The 26,425-nt window shown below is 44.0% G+C and overlaps 4 protein-coding genes across 4 annotated transcripts in view; 2 read left to right on the forward strand and 2 right to left on the reverse strand.

Annotated features, from left to right (window-relative positions):
- cadps2 (Ca++-dependent secretion activator 2) overlaps positions 1–26,425 on the forward strand; it is a 141,470-nt gene that overhangs the window by 60,956 nt on the left and 54,089 nt on the right. Inside the window, exons 10-15 of the mRNA XM_079346814.1 lie at positions 7–108; positions 2,335–2,398; positions 3,305–3,428; positions 4,068–4,168; positions 6,675–6,831; positions 10,973–11,114. Coding sequence (XP_079202940.1) covers positions 7–108; positions 2,335–2,398; positions 3,305–3,428; positions 4,068–4,168; positions 6,675–6,831; positions 10,973–11,114 — 690 coding nt within the window. The remainder of the gene's footprint in view (positions 1–6; positions 109–2,334; positions 2,399–3,304; positions 3,429–4,067; positions 4,169–6,674; positions 6,832–10,972; positions 11,115–26,425) is intronic.
- The window catches only part of aass (aminoadipate-semialdehyde synthase), a 134,571-nt gene that overhangs the window by 20,907 nt on the left and 87,239 nt on the right, over positions 1–26,425 (forward strand). The window lies entirely within an intron of this gene.
- Positions 20,838–22,640, reverse strand: LOC306825246 (uncharacterized protein). The gene is made up of 4 exons (XM_079345855.1): positions 22,075–22,640; positions 21,221–21,881; positions 21,037–21,141; positions 20,838–20,942 (listed from the first exon to the last, which is right to left on the reverse strand). The coding sequence occupies exons 2-4, from the start codon at positions 21,390–21,392 to the stop codon at positions 20,851–20,853; spliced, it is 369 nt and encodes a 122-aa protein (XP_079201981.1). The 5' UTR covers positions 21,393–21,881; positions 22,075–22,640; the 3' UTR covers positions 20,838–20,850.
- Positions 24,861–25,500, reverse strand: LOC306825247 (uncharacterized protein). Its single transcript, XM_079345856.1, has 3 exons — positions 25,318–25,500; positions 25,134–25,238; positions 24,861–25,039 (listed from the first exon to the last, which is right to left on the reverse strand). The coding sequence occupies exons 1-3, from the start codon at positions 25,487–25,489 to the stop codon at positions 24,948–24,950; spliced, it is 369 nt and encodes a 122-aa protein (XP_079201982.1). The 5' UTR covers positions 25,490–25,500; the 3' UTR covers positions 24,861–24,947.

Raw genomic sequence — 26,425 nt, forward strand, 5'->3', positions numbered from 1 at the left:
GCTCAGGCCCGATGGCATGGGGACGGTGACGGTGGAGGAGAAGGATCACTTCGAGGCCATCAGGAGCCGCCTCATGGCTCTGCTGGAGAACCAGATCACACACTTCAGGTGAGAAACGTCTCCTCGCCAGGAACGCGTCCGTCACAACACGTGATCACGCGTGATTCACACGACAGACTGTGCACCAGGTCTTTCTATGAAAGCACTTTAGAGCATCAGATCCTCCTCTGACAAGTTTGTCTCATCAAAAACATTCAATCCTTCTTCTTTTATGTCTTTCTTTCTTTTCTGCTGAACGGTCACTAAACATCAGGATGACACGGCGGCGTTTTTTTTTATGCTGGCGTGTGAAGCGATTTCTTTGACGCTTGGCCGATTTAAAGAAACAAATACCGCAGCGGTATGCTCCTTTAATTCCTGCTGTTTTTAGCCCACACAACAGGTGCAGGACTCTCGCTGGCGGTGGCCGGGGGGAGGGGGGGAGGTGGGGCGATGAGACCTCCCTGCATCTTCGTGCTGCTATTCAGCGCCGCCGCCACCGCAGCGGCCGTGTGAACACATTGTGAGCGCGGTGTGAAAGCGACAGCCCCGAGACCTTGAGCAACACTTGTCTGAATGGACCTGTGCCATTAACTGTCCCCCCGGCCCACCTCTCTAAGCCCTTCACGCCTGAGAGGGGGCCCTCCATCTGGCCCCAGAGAGGAGGGGGGGGGCGAGCGATGGGGGAGGGGGGCGGGGTCATTACAAACTCACCTCAACAAGAGGCTAATGCTGCTAAACAATGGAGGGACAATGCTGGGATTATGCTAATGAGGCGCAGGACAAGGGGAGGATTAAACACTCGACGTTCATTAAAGGTCGCGGAAGAAGCTAAGCTAACGACGACTTCATCACTGTTTGCTTTTAGCCACAAACACTGGAGCCCCTGCAGGACTTCAGGACCGACGCGTGGCCCCGAATATATTCACAACACACGTCCAGAAGTTCATGTGCACACGAGAAACACACACACACACACACACACACACACACACACACACACACACACACACACACACACACACACGGTTCAAAACTCCTGGAAATGTCACCCAACTTCTTGGACTCCGACTTCCTCCAAGCTTTTTTCCGTCACACGTCGGAGACATTTCGTTTGTTTTTGACTTCAATACACTCGGAATATGTGTCGGTCACAACGCCGGAGAAAAATAACACAACATTTATTCACGGCGTAATGAAATCAATTGTGGAACCAAAACAGCGGCGTTGCGATGTTGAACCCACGGCGTGAGAACAAGAGGAGGGCTGAACGTCAGGCGGAGTGTGTGATGACGTCCCCACTTTGACCGGAGCAGCACGGGGACGCCTGCTGTGTGAGCAAGGGGCGTGCAGAGCGACGCTGTCAGAGGGACTCAGGGTGGTTTGAAAAGGCGTTTCTGCAGCTTCTCAGGTGTCGGCTGTCGTGCGGTCGTTCGCTCGTACAGGTGGGAAGCGTCTCGCAGAGGACAGGTGAGAGGAGCCCGAGTCGACGCGTCACACCTGCAGACACTCAGCTCAACGTGCAAAGTTTCAGAGTCGTCAGGAGACGATCTCAGACTTCTACGGCGGCGGATTGATCCTCAGAGGAGGAAACGACGAGAGCGTGCAAACAAAAGAAGGACAACAAAAACTGAACTTCAGCCTCGTTTCCACCGAGCGCTTCAGCTCGCTTCGTCTCGGTTCAGCACGCATTTTGTGGCGTTTCCATCGACTGAAGCCGGGAGAGAGCGACAAACTCTACTGATCCATACGGGAGCGCTTGGTTTGAAACTAAAAACTGAAAACAGGACATGTTGTGCAGGGAGATCACGTGGTCACATGACCGTGTTTGAACGCCACGCTCAGACGCGGTCACGCTCTTCCTGCGACCACGGACAGAACATCTGCCCGCAGCTTTCAGTCCATTAAAAGTTTGACCTGTGCTTCTGTTTTCCTCGTCGTCTTCGATTGTCAATTAGTGACGTGAAACCTTGTTGCCCCCCCTCCCTCGCTCGCCCCCCCCCTCGCTCGCCCCCTCCTCGCTCGCCCCCTCCTCGCTCGCCCGCTCTCAGATGGAGCTGGAGGTGAGAAAAGCTTCTTCATCTGGTTAATGAGATGAAAGGAAGCTGCCATCTGTCGCCGCTGACTGACTGACGTCCTTCCACTGCTGGCTCAATCTTCCTACCCCCCCCCCCCCACACACACACACACACACACACACCTTCTTTTTTTTTTCTTCTTTTTTTTAATGTATTCACACAGTTGTCCTTGAGATCGTCTCTAAATGTGATGACCGCCCACGTTTTGCATCTGCAGGTACTGCTTTCCCTTTGGACGACCAGATGGGGCCCTGAAGGCAACGCTGTCTCTTCAGGAGCGGGTACGGCAGCACGTTTAAATTCACTCTTCTGTTTGTTTCCACTCGGCTGCTCAAATCTGTAAATGCACAAAGCAGAAAAGCTCGTTTCGGAGTCAGAGTTATGATGCTGCGTTACATCTGGAGTTGGACTCGTTAAAGTCAGCTGACCACGAAAACGTGCATTTTAACATCTTGTGGCTTCAATCTGTTGGTCATAAGACGAGTCGTGCAAACATCAAACATGTCCGCCCAGTGTGAGAGCGAGACAAGAGCGAGTGGCCTCCACGTGAGCGCTCAAACGGAGGGGAAGTGTGCAGGCTGTGGTTTTGGGGAAAAGGCCGGATGTGTCCCGGGTTGGTGGACTGAGTCAGGATCCAGTTTGGTGCATCGATAGCAGCTCATTAAAAGTGTCGATCGATCGAGAGAGAGACAGAGAGAATACGAAGCGTTCAGATTCCTTCCTGCTGCATTTAAAACATGCACAAACTGTATTTCCTGCTAAACAAAATAAAAAGTACAAGCGACCTGTCTTAATAATAAGCCTCTTTACAGAGTGTTCACTTATTGAACTCCCAAGGTCCAGAAAATCAAGTTTTCAGTCGTGTGCTCAAATTTGATCTCGTGTCACCCGATCAAAAGAAGAAGAAGAAGAATGTGAGGTCGTGTGAGGTTTGAAGGAGAATAAATCAAAGCTTTTCAAGGTCGGTGAGCTCACATGAATCTGTGCATGTCACCACCCTGACCCTGTCTAATGAGTCACAGGAACGAGCACACCTCTGTGGGTTCACCTGGAACCAAACAGGAAGTCCACCAAACCAGTATCTAGCATTTCAAACTAGCATCATCTAGCACGTAGCATTCCCTGCAAATAAAAACACGTCTCCTCCCTTCAGGTCAAACGTCTGATCTGTTTGCCTTTTGCTTCAGGTGTTGATGAAGGACATCACCACGCCCGTTCCTCCCGACGAGATGAAGACGCTGGTGCAGCGGTGTCTGGAAAAAGCAGCAAAGATCAACTACAGCCAGCTGATGGAGTACGCTCAGATCACAGGTGGGAGGTTCCCGTTGAAAGGATTCTCCATGCGCTCGCGTGTAAAACAGCGTCTCTGAAACGCGGCTGCAGACACAACAGAGCAGCACATAAAGGAGAGACGGGGGGGGGGTCAGAGGTCAGGGTCGAGTGTGAACGCAGCAGACGGGGCTTTTTTTTTTTTTCCTTTTTCTTACAACGTTAATGTCTCTGTGACAAAAGAAACCCATCAAACCGTCCGCGTCCACGTGGGTCAGAGCGGAACACGTGCACGCACGCACACACCTGATGTTTGCTGCAGACGGGGCCGTGCAAAACACCCGCTCATCTCCGAGCGTTCTTCTGACTGATAAACGTTTCTTCACGTCCATTAAATCCATCAGGTTGTAATTATTCTTCAGCTCTCTAAACCAGACGAGTGAAACGTCTGACTGACCAGCGTGAAAAACAAAAAGGACAGACGCAGCTAACGGCGAAATTTGATCCCAGAATATGAAATATCAGGATTCACCTTGAAGGCCTTGAAGTCGCTCGTACACGAGAGAGCGTTACATCCACTCTGACACGTCTGAGGTTTACAGGAAGTGAGCTCATGACTGATCACCCTTCTCTCTCTCTCTCTCTCCCCTGCATGTGTCCTTCCCGTGTTCGCGGCGTCAGTGGACGCACAGGCGTCTCCGGAGAAAAGACTGGAGGACATGTTGAGGTTGGGAGAGCTGTCCATCGAAGTCCTGCAGCAGAACGAGGAGCATCACTCGGAGGTATTCACTCGCTGTGTTCTCACACGAGACCGGCCTGAAGCTGTGAGAGCGGGAGTTAGCACAGTTAGCACAGTTAGCATGTGGCGGTCAGCACCCCCGCCGTGCTTCGACCGTTTTTTGAAGCGACAGGAGACGTTTCGATTTCGTCATGGGGGGGATCTACTTCCTTGTTTGAGCGCGATTTTGTGGTCACCTCCCGCGGGGCGTACTCGAGTACGCGTTAAAAACGTGTCAACTCTTCGGGCGGACTCGGGCGCGGCACGGCCCGAGTGCGGTGCGGTGCGTTTGCGTTCACGCCGATCGAATGAACCGGACTCGGGTGTGAAATCCCCGCCGAGACCGAAGTCGTCAGAGAAGCGTCTCCATGACAACGCTGAGACGCGGCAGCCTGACATAAAATACCGAACACGTGCATGCACACGAGCGACAGCCGCACGACCTCCGCCGGGTGACTCGTTGTTGCTTCTGTCGGCGTGACGCGCACAAAGACGCCCGCCGCTCCCTTGATCATTTCGTTCACACTGCTGATCTCCCTTTTTAGCAGCACTGTCCATTTTCCTCCGCTGCCTTTGTCGGGCGGCGCTTTCGCTAAAGCGGCGAATGGCACGTCGGCATTAACATCTGCGGCGGGGAAAACAACACCCACGGCCCATATGCACGGCCGCAGCTTCCACGCCACGGTGTAAAACTGATCAATCATAGGTGTGAGGATGCGTCGGTGTGATCGGCTCCGAAGTGGCAGCGCGGCGCTCAGGCATCTGTTTGTGGTTATTTATAACACGCCGCGCTCTGCTCCTGCCATGGCGACGGCTCAGTCTCTGATCCGACGTTTTCCCTCCAAATGAACGGCTTCTTTTTTCTTCTGAGCAAATCCTCAATCTGTCACAACTTGGATTTAGAGACGGTTAATTATTTACTCATTTACAGTCGGCACCCGATCAACGCTTTCACTGTCGGCGTGTTTATGTGTGTGTGACGTACGCCGCGCGTGTGTGTGTGTCCGCCCTCTCTGCAGTTTGTTTGTTTTTTTTCCACCCTGCGTGTGAATCGTTTCCTCGTTCGTATCACAACCTTCGAGGCGAGCGAGGAGCGACCTTCCTCCCTCAGGTCACTTCCTGTCCCTCTGCTTAACTGTCTTCACCTTCCAGCCACCAGAAGAGCCTTACTGTATTTCAAAATAAAAGCTTAGAACTCTCAGATTAAGACGGTAGATAATTTCAAAATAAAAGCCCGACATGTTTTTGTCTTAAATTCCAAATAATGGGATTAAAAATGCGATTAATCGCGATTAATTATTTAAACTTAACGATTAATCAAGAAGAAAAATGTAACTTTGTTTAATTTTTCCGGCTCTAGTTTTAGATGCATTTAAGTTTCTCTGTTAAAAAAAAAATATAATTCTTTGCATTCACAAGTTCCCGACCTGGATCCCTGCAGACCCCCTGCAGACCCCCTGCAGCATTTCAGCCTCACATTAAACTTGCTTTTCTCTCTCTGACTGTCCTTTGTCTTTCTCTTCCTGAATCGCACGGCGGGAAGGGACGAGAGGTGAGTGTGTCGAGCTGCTCGTCTTTGTGTCGTACGGTAGCGTGGCGTCTCTGTTCTCTGTGTGTCGTAACGTACACGTGTACCTCTCCTGCTGTTTCCTCCCTCCTGTCTTCCTTTATCCTGACTTTCTTCTGCCATTCCTCCACCTTTCTTTCCTCTTCCTCCCTCCTCCAGCCTCTTATTTTAAGCTCTCCTCGACGCTTCGTTCACTCATTCGCCCTCTCCCTCTCTTCTTTCCACTCCCCTCTCTTTCTTTCAATTTTATCGTCTTCATTTTTTCTTATTTTTTTTCCAAACGTTTCCTTCGGTTAAAACTTCTCCTCCTCACCTTTTTTTTTTCTGTTGCCTTTCTGTCTTTGTCTCTGTTGACGGGCTGATATCGACGTTTATTTGCAGTCCTGTGTGATTGAATTGAAAGAAGAAGGAGACTGAGTTGTAAGAGCGGAGGAATCTTCCGGCAGTTTGTTGTCCATAAACAGGAAACTGAAAAGGCGCGTTTGAAAAGACGAGTTGTCCTGAAGGCCATGAGTGAGAGTGGCTGCCTTGTCGTCTCTCTCTCTCTCTCTCTCTCTCTCTCTCCTGGTCTTTCTCTTCTTCCACACAGATAATAACCTCAGTGCATCAGCGTGTGGGTAAAGGCTGGTTGCACTTTTCTCTCCGGCGTCCTTGAGCCGCGGTCACCTGAGCAGGTCGACCTCGGCCTGCAGGGGAGCCGACGCGCCGCTGCACCTCTGAGACGTTTTCTTTTATACCGTCTCTTTCACATTAAAAGCGTCCAACATACCTCACACCTGAATCCACTTATTTAGATGTCTGCAGCTTGTAAGAGGCCTCGTTAAACATCCACAGATCCACGTGGTGTAAACGTCTCTGAGCTGATGGCACACCTGTCCAGATGTCATGTCTGCTCACCTTTCCGTCAAGATAAAGCAGCTCTCTGATGTCTCGTGTCTCTCAGGCTTTCTCGTGGTGGCCGGACCTGATGGCTGAACACGCCGAGACCTTCCTGTCCCTGTACAGAGCCGACATGGACTCTGCTCTGCAGGTCCAGCCTGTGGACTCCTGGGACAGCTTCCCGCTCTTCCAGCTCCACAACAACTACCTACGCACAGACCGTGAGTCTCGTCTCCCCTGCTTGATGAACACTTTGTTTTAAAGGAACATTCTGGTGTTTTTGTGTTTCCTCTGCAGCTTCTGTCTTTTTCACGTTAAAACTAGACCTGTGTGAGAGCTGCACGGTGCTGCAGCGGTTAGCGAGGTTGCGGGTTTGAATCCAGGAGCCTCTCTGTGTGGAGTCTGCATGTTCTTTTCCTCGTGCATGGCGCTGTCTCTCTCCGGCTTCCTCCCACAGTCCAATCACACGCTGGTTAGCTTACCTGCTGACTCTGAACTGTCCGGAGCTGTGAGTGTGACTGGTTGTCTGTCTCTACATGTCAGCCCTGTGATTGGCTGGCCAACACTCCGGGGTGTAACCCCGCCTCTCGGTCCAGCAGCCTCAGCACAGACTGATAAACCTCTGATGATGAGTGTTGCCACCAGCTGGTCACTTTAGCTCAGTCTCCTCTGCGCAGTGAAGCATCCACTGACGATACACAATCAATGTGGCCAATCATCGATCCCGTGTGGTTGGTGGGTGAGGGTGGCGGCTGCACTTCCAGACATGACAGAGCGTGAAGCCGGATCATCCCTGCTGTCTGCACGTAGTATGCAGTCGAGGGTTCGATCCCCAGCTCCTGCAGCCACATGTCCAATGTGTCCTTGGGCAAGACGCTTAACCCAAGTTGCTCCTGCTGCCTCTACCATCAGTGTGTGAATGTGTATGAATGGATGAGTTCATACTGATGGACCCTGCAGCAGCCTCTACCATCAGTGTGTGAATGGATGAGTTAATACTGATGGACTCTGCAGCAGCCTCTACCATCAGTGTATGAATGGATGAGTTAATACTGATGGACTCTGCAGCAGCCTCTACCATCAGTGTGTGAATTGATGCAGAAACATGAACAGAAAGAAACACATCACCATGGACAAAGTTTCCTCAAAGTAAAAACTGAGCTGTGAGCAGTGATTGACCTGAAGCAGCTAACTGTCATTGTAATGCTTCTAAAACAGCATCACATGAAGCTCATTAACTGAACAGAGAAAACCATCTTGTTAAAAGACGAGGTTACCGCCACCTCCCACGCTCCATCAGAGAGGTAATTAACGCAGAGAGGCGAGGTTGGCGGGTGTGCCGACCTGTCTACCTATGAGCAGCTACCTGCAGAGGATGTTAGCGCCACGCTCTGCTCGCCTTGTTTTCTCCTCTCTGCAGCTCAGGCGATAATTGATGATAAACTGGGCGTCTGTGAGCTTGAGCAACCTTTTTACCTCTCCACTTTACCAAACTTTATTTTTGTCCAACACACGAATAACAAGGAGACGAGTTTAAAGGCTGAATGAATATTTCTCGAACACACCCTAAATTAAATTAAACTAACTGGACTGTCGGTGGACAATTACCGTAAATTCCGTACTATTGAGCGCACCTGGATATAAGCCGCACCGGCTAAAAATAAGTAAATAAATGTATTTGTACATATATAAGCCGCACTTGATTATAAGCCGCAGGTGTCCACGCTATAACAAGAGCTATTTACACAGACGTAGGCTACCGGTAACATCCGCAAATACTGTAGCGTCCGTACGGACGTTAAAGGACGACGAGAACGTTCAAATAATAACTTTTAATAACCCGATCACTGTCGGCCGTGACCACGCCGTTTACAGCAGAGAGCAAAACCATAACTTGCCGTAACAATCCAACTCTCTCACCCAGCGTTCTCTCATACAGCCACTCAACACGTTCTCGCTGGTGCATTCACTGACTCTCCACATAATCGGAATTATGAACACATTATCAACTACTGACTTTACAACATGAACCGTTACAATATGAAGCCTAGCCGACGGTGTCTGTAACACGGCTGATGAAAAAGATGACCGTAATATATTTCACAAGAAAAAGTCCATCCATTCACTGCCTCAGAATGACTTCATTACTCACTTCCTCAGTCTCTGTTGTCGCTGTCAGTGTCATCTTAAAATGCAGCAGCTCTGTTAGCTTCTTTGACAGCCAGGTCGATCGCCTTTAACATGAAAGCTGCATCATATGTATTTCTCCGTGTGTTTTCCATCATGAGGGTGCGTGCATGAAGCGCAAAATGACTGATATTAAGATCCGACGTGACGAAGTCAAATGTTTTTGCGGCAGAAGCTCATTGTCCCCCATAAAAAATCCATGCATTAGCCGCACCGGAGTAGAAGCCGCAGTGCTCGAAGTGTGAGAAAAAAGTAGCGGCTTATAGTCCGGAATTTACGGTAAATGTTTCTGCAGAGAAATAATAGAAAGAGAGAGCGTGCTGATGCTGGTGGATTTCTGTGTCGAGGTTCAACCGTTACGAGAATCAAATCTGAAAACATGAAGAAGGACGCTTTTGATGAAATGATAGCCAACGACATTCACGGCTGTTTTTTTTCCTTTTTATGCAGATCATTGTCGTATTTCGATAAACGGGCTCTCTCTGTTCATACTCTTGTTTTGAGTCCCCCCCTACTGCCCCCCCCTCCCTCCCTCCCTCAGCTCTTGTGTTTCTGTCTGGCAGCCAGCAGAGAATTTGGCGAGAAGCGAGGCGTTATTTAACATGTCTGCTGCCAAAGAACCTCGAACACAGTAACAGACAGGCAGGCGGAGAGACAGACAGCCCAAGGGCACAAACTCAGGGAACAAAAACTCAGCGTTTCATTATGTCCACAAATCCACAAATCGCCTTTTTTGTGTCAGAAATCTTTTATATTCATCCTCTTAATTACCGTCGTCTGTTAAATGGCGTAATTATTCCAAGTGTCACAACATCGGTCAACTTAAACTGGAGCGCGATGAGGCAGGAGACGGAGCTGAACACACGGAAGTGAGCGAAATCATGGTTTAAAGTGTTTGCTCAAATGAGGCCATCACGCTCTCATAATTATGTGTGAAGCGAGGAGAGGAGATTTCATCGCCTGCTCAGGTGACGGCGGGGTGACATGAAAACAGATTTAGAGGATTATACTGTTAATTTCCAAGCTGCTTTCTCTGAGCCTTTATACAATATGAATGACTTTTTTTTATTCATTATTGTTCACAACATTTTGAATAAGTTTAATCATCAGCCAAGTGTCGCCGCTCGGCTGATCTCCGGCGACACGACGCGAGCGCTTCCTCCGACGACTTTATCATCTCTCCGATGTTCTGTAGATTATTTAAATGCTCACTTGATTGTCAGAATGTGAAGCGGAGCGGTTGCGATGGAGGCTGCTTTTGGTCTCCGGAGGGCGAGAAAAGGCTAGTGTTAATCATGCTGGAGCTGAGTGAGAGGAATTAAAACTAATGAAGCCCTGAGAGAGCGCCCTGTTCGCTTCTCTCTCTCTCTCTCTTTGTCTCTGCTCGCTGAGGACTGTCAGGTTCCCTCGGGACTTCTCTGACAGTCTCTTAAACCCACCATGAGGGCTTTGCTTTGGTATACAGTATCATGACCACCTGTGATCAGCCCCTCTAAATCACTTCCTTTTGTGAATCTTGGAGACTGAATGAATACGAATCACTTTTCACATCATCCTCAGACCCTTAAACCCACAAGGTCCAACATAGTTCATGCTATTAATATTTAGCCGTGGGTACACCGTACTGTCCACGCTGATTTATTTGACTGATTTTGAAGCTGGACTTGAGTCTTGCCCGGGCATCATTAGTCTTGCAGCGGGCGCTGAAACACTGAAGCTGCTCTCGACCGCTCGGATGATTTATCTGACCTTTGTAGTTTTGGTCGTACGACTGCTGTTGGGGCCCGAGGCAAACATTCAATGGGGGGGGGGGTCCCTTCAGCCATCATCCATTATTATTATCACAGCAGTAGTGCATGAAAAACTCATTGAGAGTGAGTGCTGTCAGACCGGGCCCCGTTAGGGAGGTTTCCGACTGTCATTGCAAAATTTGCACTTTTAGAGACAACGCTGCGGTTTAAAGTGTGCCAGCTGTGGGGGGGGGGGGGGGGGGGGCATCTTTGCCTGTGTTTGTATTTGAGCCGTGGATACTGAAATTCACAGGTATCTGTTGACCATTATGAATTCAAATGTTCCAGAAATAGATGAGATAAATGTGACAATTATTGGAGAAAAGTTGATCAATAATGGCAACTAGCTTTTTATAAAGATGTTACATTCGCTAACTTCTTTCAGCTCACCTGTGCAACGGACCCTTCCACAAACACCTTCAGGACCTGTACGTGCCCCTGGTGGTCCGCTACATCGACCTGATGGAGTCATCCATCGCTCAGTCCATCCACCGCGGCTTCGAGCAGGAGACCTGGCAGTCTGTAAAGTGAGTATCTGATCTCCACCTTCATGAGCGAGAAGCGTTTGACGAGCGTTGGCTGGTTGTCTCCAAACAGCATTTACAGATTCTAAAATAGGTGTTAAGATAAAATGGAGACAGTAACCGCCTTATCTTGTTGGTGTGAACTTCAACAACGTGTGTGTGTGTCTCTTTTCTTTTTAGTGAGCATTGCTTTCATGCTATCCTTGAGTAGATTACATTCAAGTCACAGGAATGATGAAGCACAGATTTGTGCTTCAAACGTTCGCACATGGTTGAAACATATATTTGTGCGTACACACTGATAGTGAATGAGGTCCAATATTATTCCTAGAGATCTTGCAAAAGTGTAACAAGGTTCCTGAGAAGCATTTGGAGTGGTTTCTGCACACTCTAAACCCAGCTATCTGTATACACTCTTCAGTTGATGAAGTTCCCTCGTGCCTGGAGCCCAAAGAAAGAAACGTCTGTTTCTCAGGATAATCCCATTTTATCCCATACATGTCCCTTGAGGGTCCATAGATCATGGCTTTATTATCCTGGCATCATTTCTTTCACAATATTACAGTTGAGCTGATGCATCTCAGGTTTGGTGACCCTACGACTTTACTGTTGGCTAGCAGACCTTAGCTAGGAAGCTAACAGCTACCAAGTCATTGAGCTTTAGACATGCTAAACTATTGAAAATGACTGAATCTGTATAAGAATGGTGAATGTAGCCCTTCATCTTCCCTGCAGCCAACTCTCCTCTAGATTACTTAACTAGTGTACACAAAGTGTTACCTTAAATTATGTCATGTTTTTGGTGCCATCAGCTGCCAATGTTGAACAAATATACAGAGTACACAGTTTAAGTCAACAGTGGTCCCAGATATCCTTGAAACACTGCCAGTCCTGGATTCTCCTTTTAACCCAGATCAGTTGTATCTATATTGTAGGCTACTCAATTGAGCTCACATTTTACATTTCAGCCCAGAGGTCAGAAAAAGACATTTCACTTCAACCTGGTTTCATTTGAGGTTCAAATGAGATTCCAGGTGCTGTGCTTCGAGGATTTCCTGGAACGCTCAACGCAAATGCAAATACACAAAGTATAGAGTTCATCATAGAATACTATTAACTTTAGACAAACACGTTTGTGCTTGTGGCCTTCATCAGGGCCATCCATTAAATATGTGTTGGATTGAATCAAACACATTCAACACATGTTGGTCTTTTTTGAGTCTTTATTTCCACAAGTTCAGTTTAAATTATTTGTCAAGAAAGTTTGGCAGCGCTTAAGCTTGAGATCGCCTTCAATCATCGTCGTTTTCATGCACATTGCCACGTCCTCGCACAATGTAATGTTGGTGTACATCTTCATGTTCAACGCCTTTTTCACAGAAAGCTGCAGAGAGAATATAGACAGACATATTTCAGTGTTGTCTTAAACCAAACTCTCTGTTTCATGTTTTAGTGTGACAGGTTCAGAGGAGACGTACTATTCTTGGGGTTGTAGTAGAAGTCTGGGTCCCATGTGAAACCAAGACATCTTGCTTGCTTCTTGAAGCGCTCCAGCTCAGAGTCACTTACAGTCGTCTCTTTGGCTGGAAACAAGAATCAAATGAACATAAGTGATGTTTCAGATATGAAGGAGTTAGTGTCTCTCTGACTTGTTCCTCTTACCCATCAGGTAAATAGCCCGATATTGTTTGACCTCATGAATGGTTGTGGGGTTGGTGATGTTCATGATGTGAAGTGCATTGTTGGTGTTGATGCTGTCGACGGTGTAGACCAGACAGTCCTTACAGGTTGGCAGAGAACGGTACGTGCAGGTGAAGTTGGACTCTGACGACATGAAGTAAACCAAAATTCAAACAGCAGCTCTTTTATCTGAAGCAGACGCTGTTTAGCTCGCTATGAGACTCAAACACAGATGGATGAATTGATCTCAACTCCATGAGTTTAGAATAGAACAAACATTTACGAGTTCCAGTGTGATGTAAAAACAGGCTACTTACTTGAGACTACTGCAGTGTTGGTCACAATAGCGACAGCAGATGATGCGTACTTGCAATATCCAGGACTGGGGAAATTAAGAAAAGGAAAGGTGCTTTTATTTTTGTCATTGGGAGGTTAAAGAACAAGTCAGAAAAACCCTGTCCAGGACTGGAATATTCAACATGCTTGGAGTGGAATCTCTCTATCTCATGATGTTGGACATTTGTACAGCTCATGTTGCATTGTTATATACTCACTGCCTGATCCCGATACTCTCAACAAAATCTCTGGGACTCGACGTCGATGGAGAGAATTGAATCCACATGCTCTTGGCTGACCTCTTCAAGGCTTTAAATGGTTCACTATCAATGAAACCCATGATGTAGGTCCACCTTCCTTCATAACTCTGTAGACAAACATAAAGTCAGTGGAGTAGATCCTTTCAGCAAATACTGAAACATAGAGATTGTGGTATAGATCAAGACTCTGCTGGTTAAGAAGCCTCAATAGTCATATCATTATGCATCAAAATAAATCATCCCCATCTTCAATGCCAATGCTAACCTAGAGACCCAGGTGGGAATCAGAGGAAGGCTTACCGGTGTAAAAGTAGAAAAAGGTTCGACCAAGGGTTGGCATTCTTCAGGTGTCAGAGCCGAGCTGCTCTGGAACAAGCCCACCACCAGAAGAAGACTGCTGAACCACAGATACATGATGCTGCAGATGGTTAGCTTCAGAGTAGAACTGGACACCAAGGAGGAAGTTTACTCAGTCAAGCTGAATGATGAGCATTTGAGAGCCACTCAGCTTTTATAGCTGCTGCTCATGGCACAGTTCCAAATGTCAAGGCTTTTTCAATCTACTTTTTTGCCAAATGTTTGAAGGTTTTCAAAGGAGAAAACAATTCTGGGAACTCTGGCATCAGTTCTCTCTAAATTGACTTGTCCTGAGCTGCCCACGATCCTCAAATGCACAGAGTGTAGAGTTCATCACAGGACGGTTGGCTCTCTAGCAAAATCAAGCTGGCTGATTGCATGAACTTTTCTTTTAATGGTCAATGATCCAACACACCATCCATTACTGGACTGAAAATGATAATTTCAGGTCAGTACTCACAACAATATGTAAGTTAGTGAGAACATGACTTTTTAACATTTTTGTTGTTTGAGGGACATGGAGGTAGCACCTTCGGTTTGGTGACCCTACTGCTAGCCAACGGTGACCTGTGGGCTAGCAGACCTTAGATAGGAAGCTAATAGCTACCAAGTCATTGAGCTTTAGTCATGCTAAACTATTGAAAAGGACTGAATCTGTATAAGAATGGTGAATGTAGCCCTTCATCTTCCTAGCAGCCAACTCTCCTCTAGATTACATAACTACCGTAGACAAAGTGTTACCTTAAATTACGTCATGTTTTGGTGCCATCAGCTGCCAACGTTGAACAAATGTACAGAGTACGCAGTTCAAGTCAACAGTGGTCCCAGATATCCTTGAAACACTGCCAGTCCTGGATTCTCCTTTTAACCCAGATCAGTTGTATCTATATTGTAGGCTACTCAAATGAGCTCACAACACTTTGAATGATGAAGGCTTACAATTTTTGATAACTTCTTGAATGGCAACATGGCTAACCAGTTCAGCACGCTAACATTTTGCAGCTGTTGGTGGAGATGGCGAAGCAATTAGTTCCCCTCTGTCCTGCTGTTACAAGCTCCCTTTCATGCTCATTTGGTTTCTTTGAAAAATATATATTTTTAAAAAAAAACATATGATAAAAATAAATGTATAGAAATGGAGCAACACAACCGAATCTTACAGGACTTTTGGCTTTTTTGGCCATTTGAAGACTTTTATAGATTTTCTTTGGTGAATGGTTTTATATTATTTGCAGAGAGTTCAGAAAAGGACATTTCACTTCAACCTGGTTTCATTTGAGGTTCAAATGAGATTCCAGGTGCTGTGCTTCTAGGATTTCTAGGAACACTGTTTGGTTTGTGTAACATTTACAGATTGCTGTCTTGTCCTCGACTGCCAATGATGCAAATACACAAGGTATAGAGTTCATCATAGAACTCTATTGACTTCAGACCAACATCTTTCTGCTTATGGTCTTCGTCACCGTCATCCATTAAACTTGTAGTTTGAATTAAAATTCTCTTCAAGAAACAAAACAGTTGTATCTCATTTATGGATTTTGGATTCATATTTACTCAGAGATTCCTGAAGACATTGGTCTCACTCCATTCAAACTATACAAAGCTGTTTTCAGTGCACACATGGAGGGTCAAACAACTATCACTGGATCACAGTGATTCAACATTAAACTTGATTGTTTGAATCATTTTTCTGTGACTGCTTTGTGAATGTATTTGTGATGGTCATCAGACATCATGAAACTTTAACTGAATATAATTGTTGTTGTTCTGTCTTTTTGTTCAGATGAGAGTTATGATTGTCATTGCAGATGTTAGTCTCTCTTTTTTCAACTCAGTTCAGTATTTTCTCATAATAGATAGATAGATAGATAGGTACTTTATTGATCCAGAGGGAAATTCAGGGCATCCAGTAGCAGTATACAGACAGGCAGGAGACAAGACATCGGTTACAATACACACCCGCTGTCCTCCTCCCCTCTCTATACAATAATCCCCCAAACAAGAAGAAAGAAACTGGTTACATGTGTATGTACAGAGGTCTTTGAGCTTATGCCCGAGGTGTGAGTACAGTCATTAAACAGTCGTTAAACAGTCAATGCAGTGATTTGCATTGAGTGTCCTAAACAATGAGGTGAAACCAGGGGTGGTTAGGGTGATTGCCATTTAAGTACCCAACTTTTGAGGAGCAGATTAGCATTAAGTGTTGAAGACAATAGAGTGAAACTTGACCTAGTTAGGGTGATCATGTCAACCATTACAGATGTAGCATAACAATACAGTAGGATGGAACCAGATGATTAGAGTGATTAGAGTAATAGCACATTGATCATATAAACTCTTGAACAGTCCTTGACAACAATGCTCAACGATGCAGCAACTATCTTCTTGATAGTCTTTCATTTCATGAACATCAGTCTTTACCTCCATTGTTCCAGTGTTGGAGGTTGCTTTTCCATCCAGTAGATAGTTGTAATTTCCATTACAATATCATTTTTCATTCATTTATGTGCCTTGGACTCTATTTTTGTCTTATTTTTGAGGCCATGTAACAATCAAAAGGAGTTTGACAGGTGACAAAAGCACCTGCAACTTGGACTTAAAACTTGACACTATAGATGAGATAAATCAAAACGTTAATCTTTTTTTTAATATGTAATTTAACTGAGCTAGTAGCTATTATTTGTGTTTTTGCTTCAGTCTGTCTACCTTCCTGTTCCTCCAGCTGAATGCACCTGTTCCTTTAAACTGTATATTTACGTCATACCTCTTCAACCCCTCACAGTCTTTGTTGGATTGAATCAAACACATTCAACACATGTTGATCTTTTTTGGTTCTTTATTTCCACAAGTTCAGTTCAAATTATTTGTCAAGAGAGTTTGGCAGCGCTAAAGCTTGAGATCGGCTTCAATCATCGTCATCTTCGTGCATGTTGCCACGTCCTCGCACAATGTAATGTTGGTGTACATCTTCATGTTCAACGCCTTTTTCACAGAAAGCTGCAGAGAGAAAAAAGACAGAAATATTTCATTGTTGTCTTAAACCAAACTCTGTTTCATGTTTTAGTGTGACAGGTTCAGAGGAGACGTACTATTCTTGGGGTTGTAGTAGAAGTCTGGGTCCCATGTGAAACCAAGACATCTTGCTTGCTTCTTGAAGCGCTCCAGCTCAGAGTCACTTACAGTCGTCTCTTTGGCTGGAAACAAGAATCAAATGAACATAAGTAATGTTTCAGATATGAAGGAGTTAGTGTCTCTCTGACTTGTTCCTCTTACCCATCAGGTAAATAGCCCGATATTGTTTGACCTCATGAATGGTTGTGGGGTTGGTGATGTCCATGATGTGACGTGCATTGTTGGTGTTGATGCTGTCGACGGTGTAGACCAGACAGTCCTTACAGGTTGGCAGAGAACGGTACGTGCAGGTGAAGTTGGACTCTGACGACATGAAGTAAACCAAAATTCAATCAACAGCTCTTTTATCTGTAGCAGACACTGTTTAGCTCGCTATGAGACTCAAACACAGATGGATGAATTGATCTCAACTCCATGAGTTTAGAATAGAACAAACATTTACGAGCTCCAGTGTGATGTAAAAACAGGCTACTTACTTGAGACTACTGCAGTGTTGGTCACAATAGTGACAGGGGAAGATGCGTACTTGCAATATCCAGGACTGGGAAAAATAAGAAAAGGAAAGGTGCTTTAATTTTTGTAATTTTTTGGTGAAAGAACATGCCAGAAAAACCCTGTCCAGGACTGGAATATTCAACATGCTTGGAGTGGAATCTCTCTATCTCATGATGTTGGACATTTGTCCAGCTCATGTTGCATTGTTATATACTCACTGCCTGATCCCGATACTCTCAACAAAATCTCTGGGACTCGATGTCGATGGAGAGAATTGAATCCACATGCTCTTTGCTGACCTCTTCAAGGCTTTAAATGGTTCACTGTCAATGAAACCCATGATGTAGGTCCACCTTCCTTCATAACTCTGTAGACAAACATAAAGTCAGTGGAGTAGATCCTTTCAGCAAATACTTGAAACATAGAGATTGTGGTATAGATCAAGACTCCACTGGTTAAGAAGCATCAATAATCATATCATTATGCATAAAAATAAACCATCCTCAATGCCAATGCTAACCTGGAGACCCAGGTGGGAATCAGAGGAAGGCTTACCGGTGTAAAAGTAGAAAAAGGTTCGACCAAGGGTTGGCATTCTTCAGGTGTCAGAGCCGAGCTGCTCTGGAACAAGCCCACCACCAGAAGAAGACTGCTGAACCACAGATACATGATGCTGCAGATGGTTAGCTTCAGAGTAGAACTGGACACCAAGGAGGAAGTTTACTCAGTCAAGCTGAATGATGAGCATTAGAGAGCCATTCAGATTTTATAGCTTCTGCTCAATGTCACAGTTCCAAATGTCAAGGCTTCTTCGATCTACTTTTTTTGCCAAATGTTTGAAGGTTTTAAGAGGAGATAACATTTCTGGGAACTCTGGCATCAGTTCTCTCTAAATTGACTTGTCCTGAGCTGCCCACGATCCTCAAATGCTCAGAGTGTAGAGTTCATCACAGGACGGTTGGCTCTCTCGCAAAATCAAGCTGACCGATTGCATGAACTCGTCTTTTAATGGTCAATGATCCAACACACCATCCATGACTGGACTGAAAATGATACGTTCAGGTCAGTACTCACAACAATATGTAAGTTAGTGACAACATGACTTCTTTAACATTTTTGTTGTTTGAGGGACATGGAGGTAGCATCTTCGGTTTGGTGACCCTACTGCTAGCCAACGGTGACCTGTTGGCTAGCAGACCTTAGATAGGAAGCTAACAGCTACCAAGTCATTGACTTTTAGACATGCTAAACTATTGAAAAGGACTGAATCTGTATAAGAATGGTGAATGTAGCCCTTCATCTTCCTAGCAGCCAACTCTCCTCTAGATTACATAACTACCGTAGACAAAGTGTTACCTTAAATTACGTCATGTTTTTGGTGCCATCAGCTGCCAATGTTGAACAAATGTACAGAGTACGCAGTTCAAGTCAACAGTGGTCCCAGATATCCTTGAAACACTGCCAGTCCTGGATTCTCCTTTTAACCCAGATCAGTTGTATCTATATTGTAGGCTACTCAATTGAGCTCACAACACTTTGAATGATGAAGGCGTACAATTTTTGATAACTTCTTGAATGGCAAAGTGGCTAACCAGTTCAGCACGCTAACATTTTGCAGCTGTTGGTGGAGATGGCGAAGCAATTAGTTCCCCTCTGTCCTGCTGTCACAAGCTCCCTTTAAATGCTCATTTGGTTTCTTTAAAAAATAGTTTTTTTGAAAAACATATAATGAAAATAAATGTATAGAAATGGAGCAACACAACCGAATCTTACAGGACTTTTGGCTTTTTTGGCCATTTGAAGACTTTCATTAGATTTTCTTTGGTGAATGGTTTTATATTATTTGCAGAGAGTTCAGAAAAGGACATTTCACTTCAACCTGGTTTCATTTGAGGTTCAAATGAGATTCCAGGTTCTGTGCTTCTAGGATTTCTAGGAACACTGTTTGGTTTGTGTAACATTTACAGATTGCTGTCTTGTCCTCGACTGCCAACGAATCAAATACACAAGGTATAGAGTTCATCATAGAACTCTATTGACTTTAGACCAACATGTTTCTGCTGGTGGTCTTCGTCACCGTCATCCATTAAACTTGTAGTTTGAATTAAAGTTCTCTTCAAGAAACAAAACATAGTTGTATCTCATTTATGGATTTTGAATGATATTTCCTCAGAGATTCCTGAAGACATTGGTCTCACTCCATTCAAACTATACAAAGCTGTTTTCAGTGCACACATGGAGGGTCAAACAACTATCACTGGATCACAGTGATTCAACATTAAACTTGATTGTTTGAATCTTCTGAAACATAATTTCTCTCCGACTGCTTTGTGAATGTATTTGTGATGGTCATCGGACATCATGAAACTTTAACTGAATGTAATTGTTGTTGTTCTGTCTTTCAGTTCAGATGACAGTAATGATTCTCTTTGGAAATGTTATAGTCCCTCATTTTCCACTAAGTTCATTATTTTCTCACGATAGCACATTGATCATATAAACTCTTGACTACAATGTTCCTTAATAGTTTTTCACTTCATGAACATCAGTCTTTACCTCCATTGTTCCACTGTTGGAGGTTGCTTTTCCATCCAGTATATAGTTGTAATTTCCGTTGCAATATCATTTTTTTATTGAAGATATCAAGTTTCTTTCTATAGAGGAATCCTTTGGTATTGCAGTATATCATATCCTGGACACAAAGGTAAGTCCATGTTTAATGATATTTTATTCATACTTCTAATATCATCCAAAAACATCTTGCAATCTTGGGTAGACCCACAAAATGTGTGTATGTTCACCTATCATCCCACATCCTCTCCAACACAGAGCTGATGAGCTTCCAGCAAACCTGGCCAATCCAATCCAAATGTACCACTCAAAATGCTGAGATAAAACTCCTGCAATGTGCTTCTGAGAGCACCTGCTATGAGTCTTATCCTTCTCCATTCTCAGAGCACAGTGTCCCACTGCCCAGCATGTCATCATGCAGTCCACTGTAAACACTGTATGAGTAGAACATGTTTTTGCACCATTCTATAAATGATGGACATGCTCGTCTTAAAATGACGTCCATTCATTTATGTGCCTTGGACTCTATTTTTGTCTCATATTTGAGTCCATGTAACAATCAAAAGGAGTTTGACAGGTCACAAAGCACCTGCACCTTGGACTTAAAACTTGATACTATCGATGAGATAAATCAAAATGTTATTCTTTTTTTTATATAATATAACTCAGCTAGTAGCTATAATTTGTGGTTTTGCTTCCGTATGTCGATCTTCCTGTTCCTACAGCTAAATGCACCTGTTCCTTTAAACTGTATATTTATGTCATACCTCTTCAACCCCTCACAGTCTTAGTTGGATTGAAACAAACACATTCAACACATGTTGGTCTTTTTTGTTTCTTTATTTTCACAAGTTCAGTTTAAATTATTTGTCAAGAAAGTTTGGCAGCGCTTAAGCTTGAGATCGCCTTCAATCATCGTCGTTTCCATGCACATTGCCACGTCCTCGCACAATGTAATGTTGGTGTACATCTTCCTGTTCAACGCCTTTTTCACAGAAAGCTGCAGAGAGAATAAAGACAGACATATTTCAGTGTTGTCTTAAACCAAACTCTCTGTTTCATGTTTTAGTGTGACAGGTTCAGAGGAGACGTACTATTCTTGGGGTTGTAGTAGAAGTCTGGGTCCCATGTGAAACCAAGACATCTTGCTTGCTTCTTGAAGCGCTCCAGCTCAGAGTCACTTACAGTCGTCTCTTTGGCTGGAAACAAGAATCAAATGAACATAAGTAATGTTTCAGATATGAAGGAGTTAGTGTCTCTCTGACTTGTTCCTCTTACCCATCAGGTAAATAGCCCGATATTGTTTGACCTCATGAATGGTTGTGGGGTTGGTGATGTTCATGATGTGAAGTGCATTGTTGGTGTTGATGCTGTCGACGGTGTAGACCAGACAGTCCTTACAGGTTGGCAGAGAACGGTACGTGCAGGTGAAGTTGGACTCTGACGACATGAAGTAAACCAAAATTCAATCAATCTCTTATCTGAAGCAGACACTGTTTAGACAAGAACAAACATTTCCTAGATCCAGTGTGATGTAAAAACAGGCTACTTACTTGAGACTACTGCAGTGTTGGTCACAATAGCGACAGCAGATGATGCGTACTTGCAATATCCAGGACTGGGAAGAATAAGAAAAGGAAAGGTGCTTTTATTTTTGTCATTGGGAGGTTAAAGAACAAGTCAGAAAAACCCTGTCCAGGACTGGAATATTCAACATGCTTGGAGTGGAATCTCTCTATCTCATGATGTTGGACATTTGTATAGCTCATGTTGCATTGTTATATACTCACTGCCTGATCCCGATACTCTCAACAAAATCTCTGGGACTCGACGTCGATGGAGAGAATTGAATCCACATGCTCTTGGCTGACCTCTTCAAGGCTTTAAATGGTTCACTATCAATGAAACCCATGATGTAGGTCCACCTTCCTTCATAACTCTGTAGACAAACATAAAGTCAGTGGAGTAGATCCTTTCAGCAAATACTGAAACATAGAGATTGTGGTGTAGATCAAGACTCTGCTGGTTAAGAAGCATCAATAGTCATATCATTATGCATCAAAATAAATCATCCCCATCTTCAATATCAATGCTAACCTGGAGACCCAGGTGGGAATCAGAGGAAGGCTTACCGGTGTAAAAGTAGAAAAAGGTTCGACCAAGGGTTGGCATTCTTCAGGTGTCAGAGCCGAGCTGCTCTGGAACAAGCCCACCACCAGAAGAAGACTGCTGAACCACAGATACATGATGCTGCAGATGGTTAGCTTCAGAGTAGAACTGGACACCAAGGAGGAAGTTTACTCAGTCAAGCTGAATGATGAGCATTAGAGAGCCACTCAGCTTTTATAGCTGCTGCTCATGGCACAGTTCCAAATGTCAAGGCTTTTTCAATCTACTTTTTTGCCAAATGTTTGAAGGTTTTCAAAGGAGAAAACAATTCTGGGAACTCTGGCATCAGTTCTCTCTAAATTGACTTGTCCTGAGCTGCCCACGATCCTCAAATGCACAGAGTGTAGAGTTCATCACAGGACGGTTGGCTCTCTAGCAAAATCAAGCTGACTGATTGCATGAACTCCTCTTTTAAGGGTCAATGATCCAACACACCATCCATGACTGGACTGAAAATGATATGTTCAGGTCAGAACTCACAACAATATGTAAGTTAGTGACAACATGACTTCTTTAACAATTGTGTTGCTTGAGGGACATTTGGAGGTAGAATCTTAGGTTTGGTGGGCTTCGTACTTTTCCGTTTGCTGGCAGACCTTTGATAGGAAGCTAACAAGTCCCAAGTCATTGGCTTTTAGTCATGCTAAACTATTGAAATGACCTGAATCTGTGTAAAAAATGTATACTAACTATTGTACACATAGTGTTACCTTAAATTATGTCATCCTTTTGGTGCCATCGGCTGCCAATGTTGAACAAATGTACAGAGTACACAGTTCAAGTCAACAGTGGTCCCAGATATCCTTGAAACACTGCCAGTCCTGGATTTTGTTTCTAACCCAGATCAGTTGTATCTATATTGTAGGCAACTCAAATGAGCTCACAACACTTTGAATGATGAAGGCTTACAATTTATGATAGCTACATGTATGGTAAAGTGGCTAACCAGTTCAGCATGCTAACATTTGGTAGCTGTTGATGGAGATGGCCAACAAAAAATTTACCGTATGTCCTGCTGTTACCAGCTCCCTTTAAATGCTTCTAATGTATTCTTTAAAAAATGAGCTTTTTTAAAAACAATTTCAAGAAAATAGAAGTCTTGAAATAGATCAACACTACTGATACTTACAAGTCTTTTGGCTTTTTTTGACCATTTGATGACTTTTATAGATTTTCTTTGGTGAATGGTTTGATATTATTTGCAGAGAGTTCAGAAAAGGACATTTCACTTCAACCTGGTTTCATTTGGGGTTCAAATGAGATTCCAGGTTCTGTGCTTCGAGGATTTCTTGGAACACTGTTTGGTTTGTGTAACATTTACAGATTGCTGTCTTGTCCTCGACTGCCAACGATGCAAATACACAAGGTATAGAGTTCATCATGGAACTGTTTTGACTTTAGACCAACATCTTTCTGCTGGTGGTCTTCGTCACCGTCATCCATTAAACTTGTAGTTTGAATTAAAATTCTCTTCATGAAACAAAACATAGTTGTATCTCATTTATGGATTTTGGAATCATATTTCCTCAGAGATTCCTGAAGACATTGGTCTCACTCCATTCAAACTATACAAAGCTGTTTTCAGTGCACACATGGAGGGTCAAACAACTATCACAGGATCACAGTGATTCAACATTAAACTTGATTGTTTGAATCTTCTGAAACTTCATTTTTCCGTGACTGCTTTGTGAATGTATTTGTGATGGTCATCAAACATCATGAAACTGTAACTGAATGTAATTGTTGTTGTTCTGTCTTTTTCTTCAGATGAGAGTAATGATTGTCATTGGAAATGTTATAGTCCCTCATTTTCCACTAAGTTCATTATTTTCTCACGATAGCACATTGATCATATAAACTCTTGACTACAATGATCCTTGATAGTTTTTCACTTCATGAACATCAGTCTTTACCTCCATTGTTCCACTGTTGGAGGTTGCTTTTCCATCCAGTATATAGTTGTAATTTCCGTTGCAATATCATTTTTTTATTGAAGATATCAAGTTTCTTACTATAGAGGAATCCTTTGGTATTGCAGTATATCATATCCTGGACACAAAGGTAAGTCCATGTTTAATGATATTTTATTCATACTTCTAATATCATCCAAAAACATCTTGCAGTCTTGGGTAGACCCACAAAATGTGTGTATGTTCACCTATCATCCCACATCCTCTCCAACACAGAGCTGATGAGCCTCCAGCAAACCTGGCCAATCCAATCCAAATGTACCACTCAAAATGCTGAGATAAAACTCCTGCAATGTGCTTCTGAGAGCACCTGCTATGAGTCTTATCCTTCTCCATTCTCAGTGCACAGTGTCCCACTGCCCAGCATGTCATTATCCAGTCCACTGTAAACACTGTATGAGTAGAACATGTTTTTGCACCATTCTATAAATGATGGACATGCTCGTCTTAAAATGACGTCCATTCATTTATGTGCCTTGGACTCTATTTTTGTCTCATTTTTGAGTCCATGTAACAATCAAAAGGAGTTTGACAGGTCACAAAGCACCTGCACCTTGGACTTAAAACTTGATACTATCGATGAGATAAATCAAAATGTTATTCTTTTTTTTAAATAATATAACTCAGCTCGTAGCTATTACTTCTGTTTCTGCTTCAGTCTATCTATCTTCCTGTTCCTACAGCTGAATGCACCTGTTCCTTTAAACTGTATATTTATGTCATACCTCTTCAACCCCTCACAGTCTTAGTTGGATTGAAACAAACACATTCAACACATGTTGGTCTTTTTTGAGTCTTTATTTCCACAAGTTCAGTTTAAATTATTTGTCAAGAAAGTTTGGCAGCGCTTAAGCTTGAGATCGCCTTCAATCATCGTCGTTTTCATGCACATTGCCACGTCCTCGCACAATGTAATGTTGGTGTACATCTTCATGTTCAACGCCTTTTTCACAGAAAGCTGCAGAGAGAAAAAATAAAGAAATATTTCAGTGTTGTCTTAAACCAAACTCTCTGTTTCATGTTTTAGTGTGACAGGTTCAGAGGAGACGTACTATTCTTGGGGTTGTAGTAGAAGTCTGGGTCCCATGTGAAACCAAGACATCTTGCTTGCTTCTTGAAGCGCTCCAGCTCAGAGTCACTTACAGTCGTCTCTTTGGCTGGAAACAAGAATCAAATGAACATAAGTAATGTTTCAGATATGAAGGAGTTAGTGTCTCTCTGACTTGTTCCTCTTACCCATCAGGTAAATAGCCCGATATTGTTTGACCTCATGAATGGTTGTGGGGTTGGTGATGTTCATGATGTGAAGTGCATTGTTGGTGTTGATGCTGTCGACGGTGTAGACCAGACAGTCCTTACAGGTTGGCAGAGAACGGTACGTGCAGGTGAAGTTGGACTCTGACGACATGAAGTAAACCAAAATTCAATCAACAGCTCTTTTATCTGAAGCAGACACTGTTTAGCTCGCTATGAGACTCAAACACAGATGGATGAATTGATCTCAACTCCATGAGTTTAGAATAGAACAAACATTTACGAGCTCCAGTGTGACGTAAAAACAGGCTACTTACTTGAGACTACTGCAGTGTTGGTCACAATAGCGACAGCAGATGATGCGTACTTGCAATATCCAGGACTGGGAAGAATAAGAAAAGGAAAGGTGCTTTTATTTTTGTCATTAGGAGGTTAAAGAACAAGTCAGAAAAACCCTGTCCAGGACTGGAATATTCAACATGCTTGGAGTGGAATCTCTCTATCTCATGATGTTGGACATTTGTCCAGCTCATGTTGCATTGTTATATACTCACTGCCTGATCCCGATACTCTCAACAAAATCTCTGGGACTCGATGTCGATGGAGAGAATTGAATCCACATGCTCTTTGCTGACCTCTTCAAGGCTTTAAATGGTTCACTGTCAATGAAACCCATGATGTAGGTCCACCTTCCTTCATAACTCTGTAGACAAACATAAAGTCAGTGGAGTAGATCCTTTCAGCAAATACTTGAAACATAGAGATTGTGGTATAGATCAAGACTCCACTGGTTAAGAAGCATCAATAATCATATCTATATGTATAAAAATGAATCATCCCCATCCTCAATGCCAATGCTAACCTGGAGACCCAGGTGGGAATCAGAGGAAGGCTTACCGGTGTAAAAGTAGAAAAAGGTTCGACCAAGGGTTGGCATTCTTCAGGTGTCAGAGCCGAGCTGCTCTGGAACAAGCCCACCACCAGAAGAAGACTGCTGAACCACAGATACATGATGCTGCAGATGGTTAGCTTCAGAGTAGAACTGGACACCAAGGAGGAAGTTTACTCAGTCAAGCTGAATGATGAGCAT

The sequence above is a fragment of the Symphodus melops genome (assembly GCF_947650265.1).
Source record: "Symphodus melops genome assembly, chromosome: 6".
In the NCBI taxonomy this organism is placed as follows: domain Eukaryota; kingdom Metazoa; phylum Chordata; class Actinopteri; order Labriformes; family Labridae; genus Symphodus; species Symphodus melops.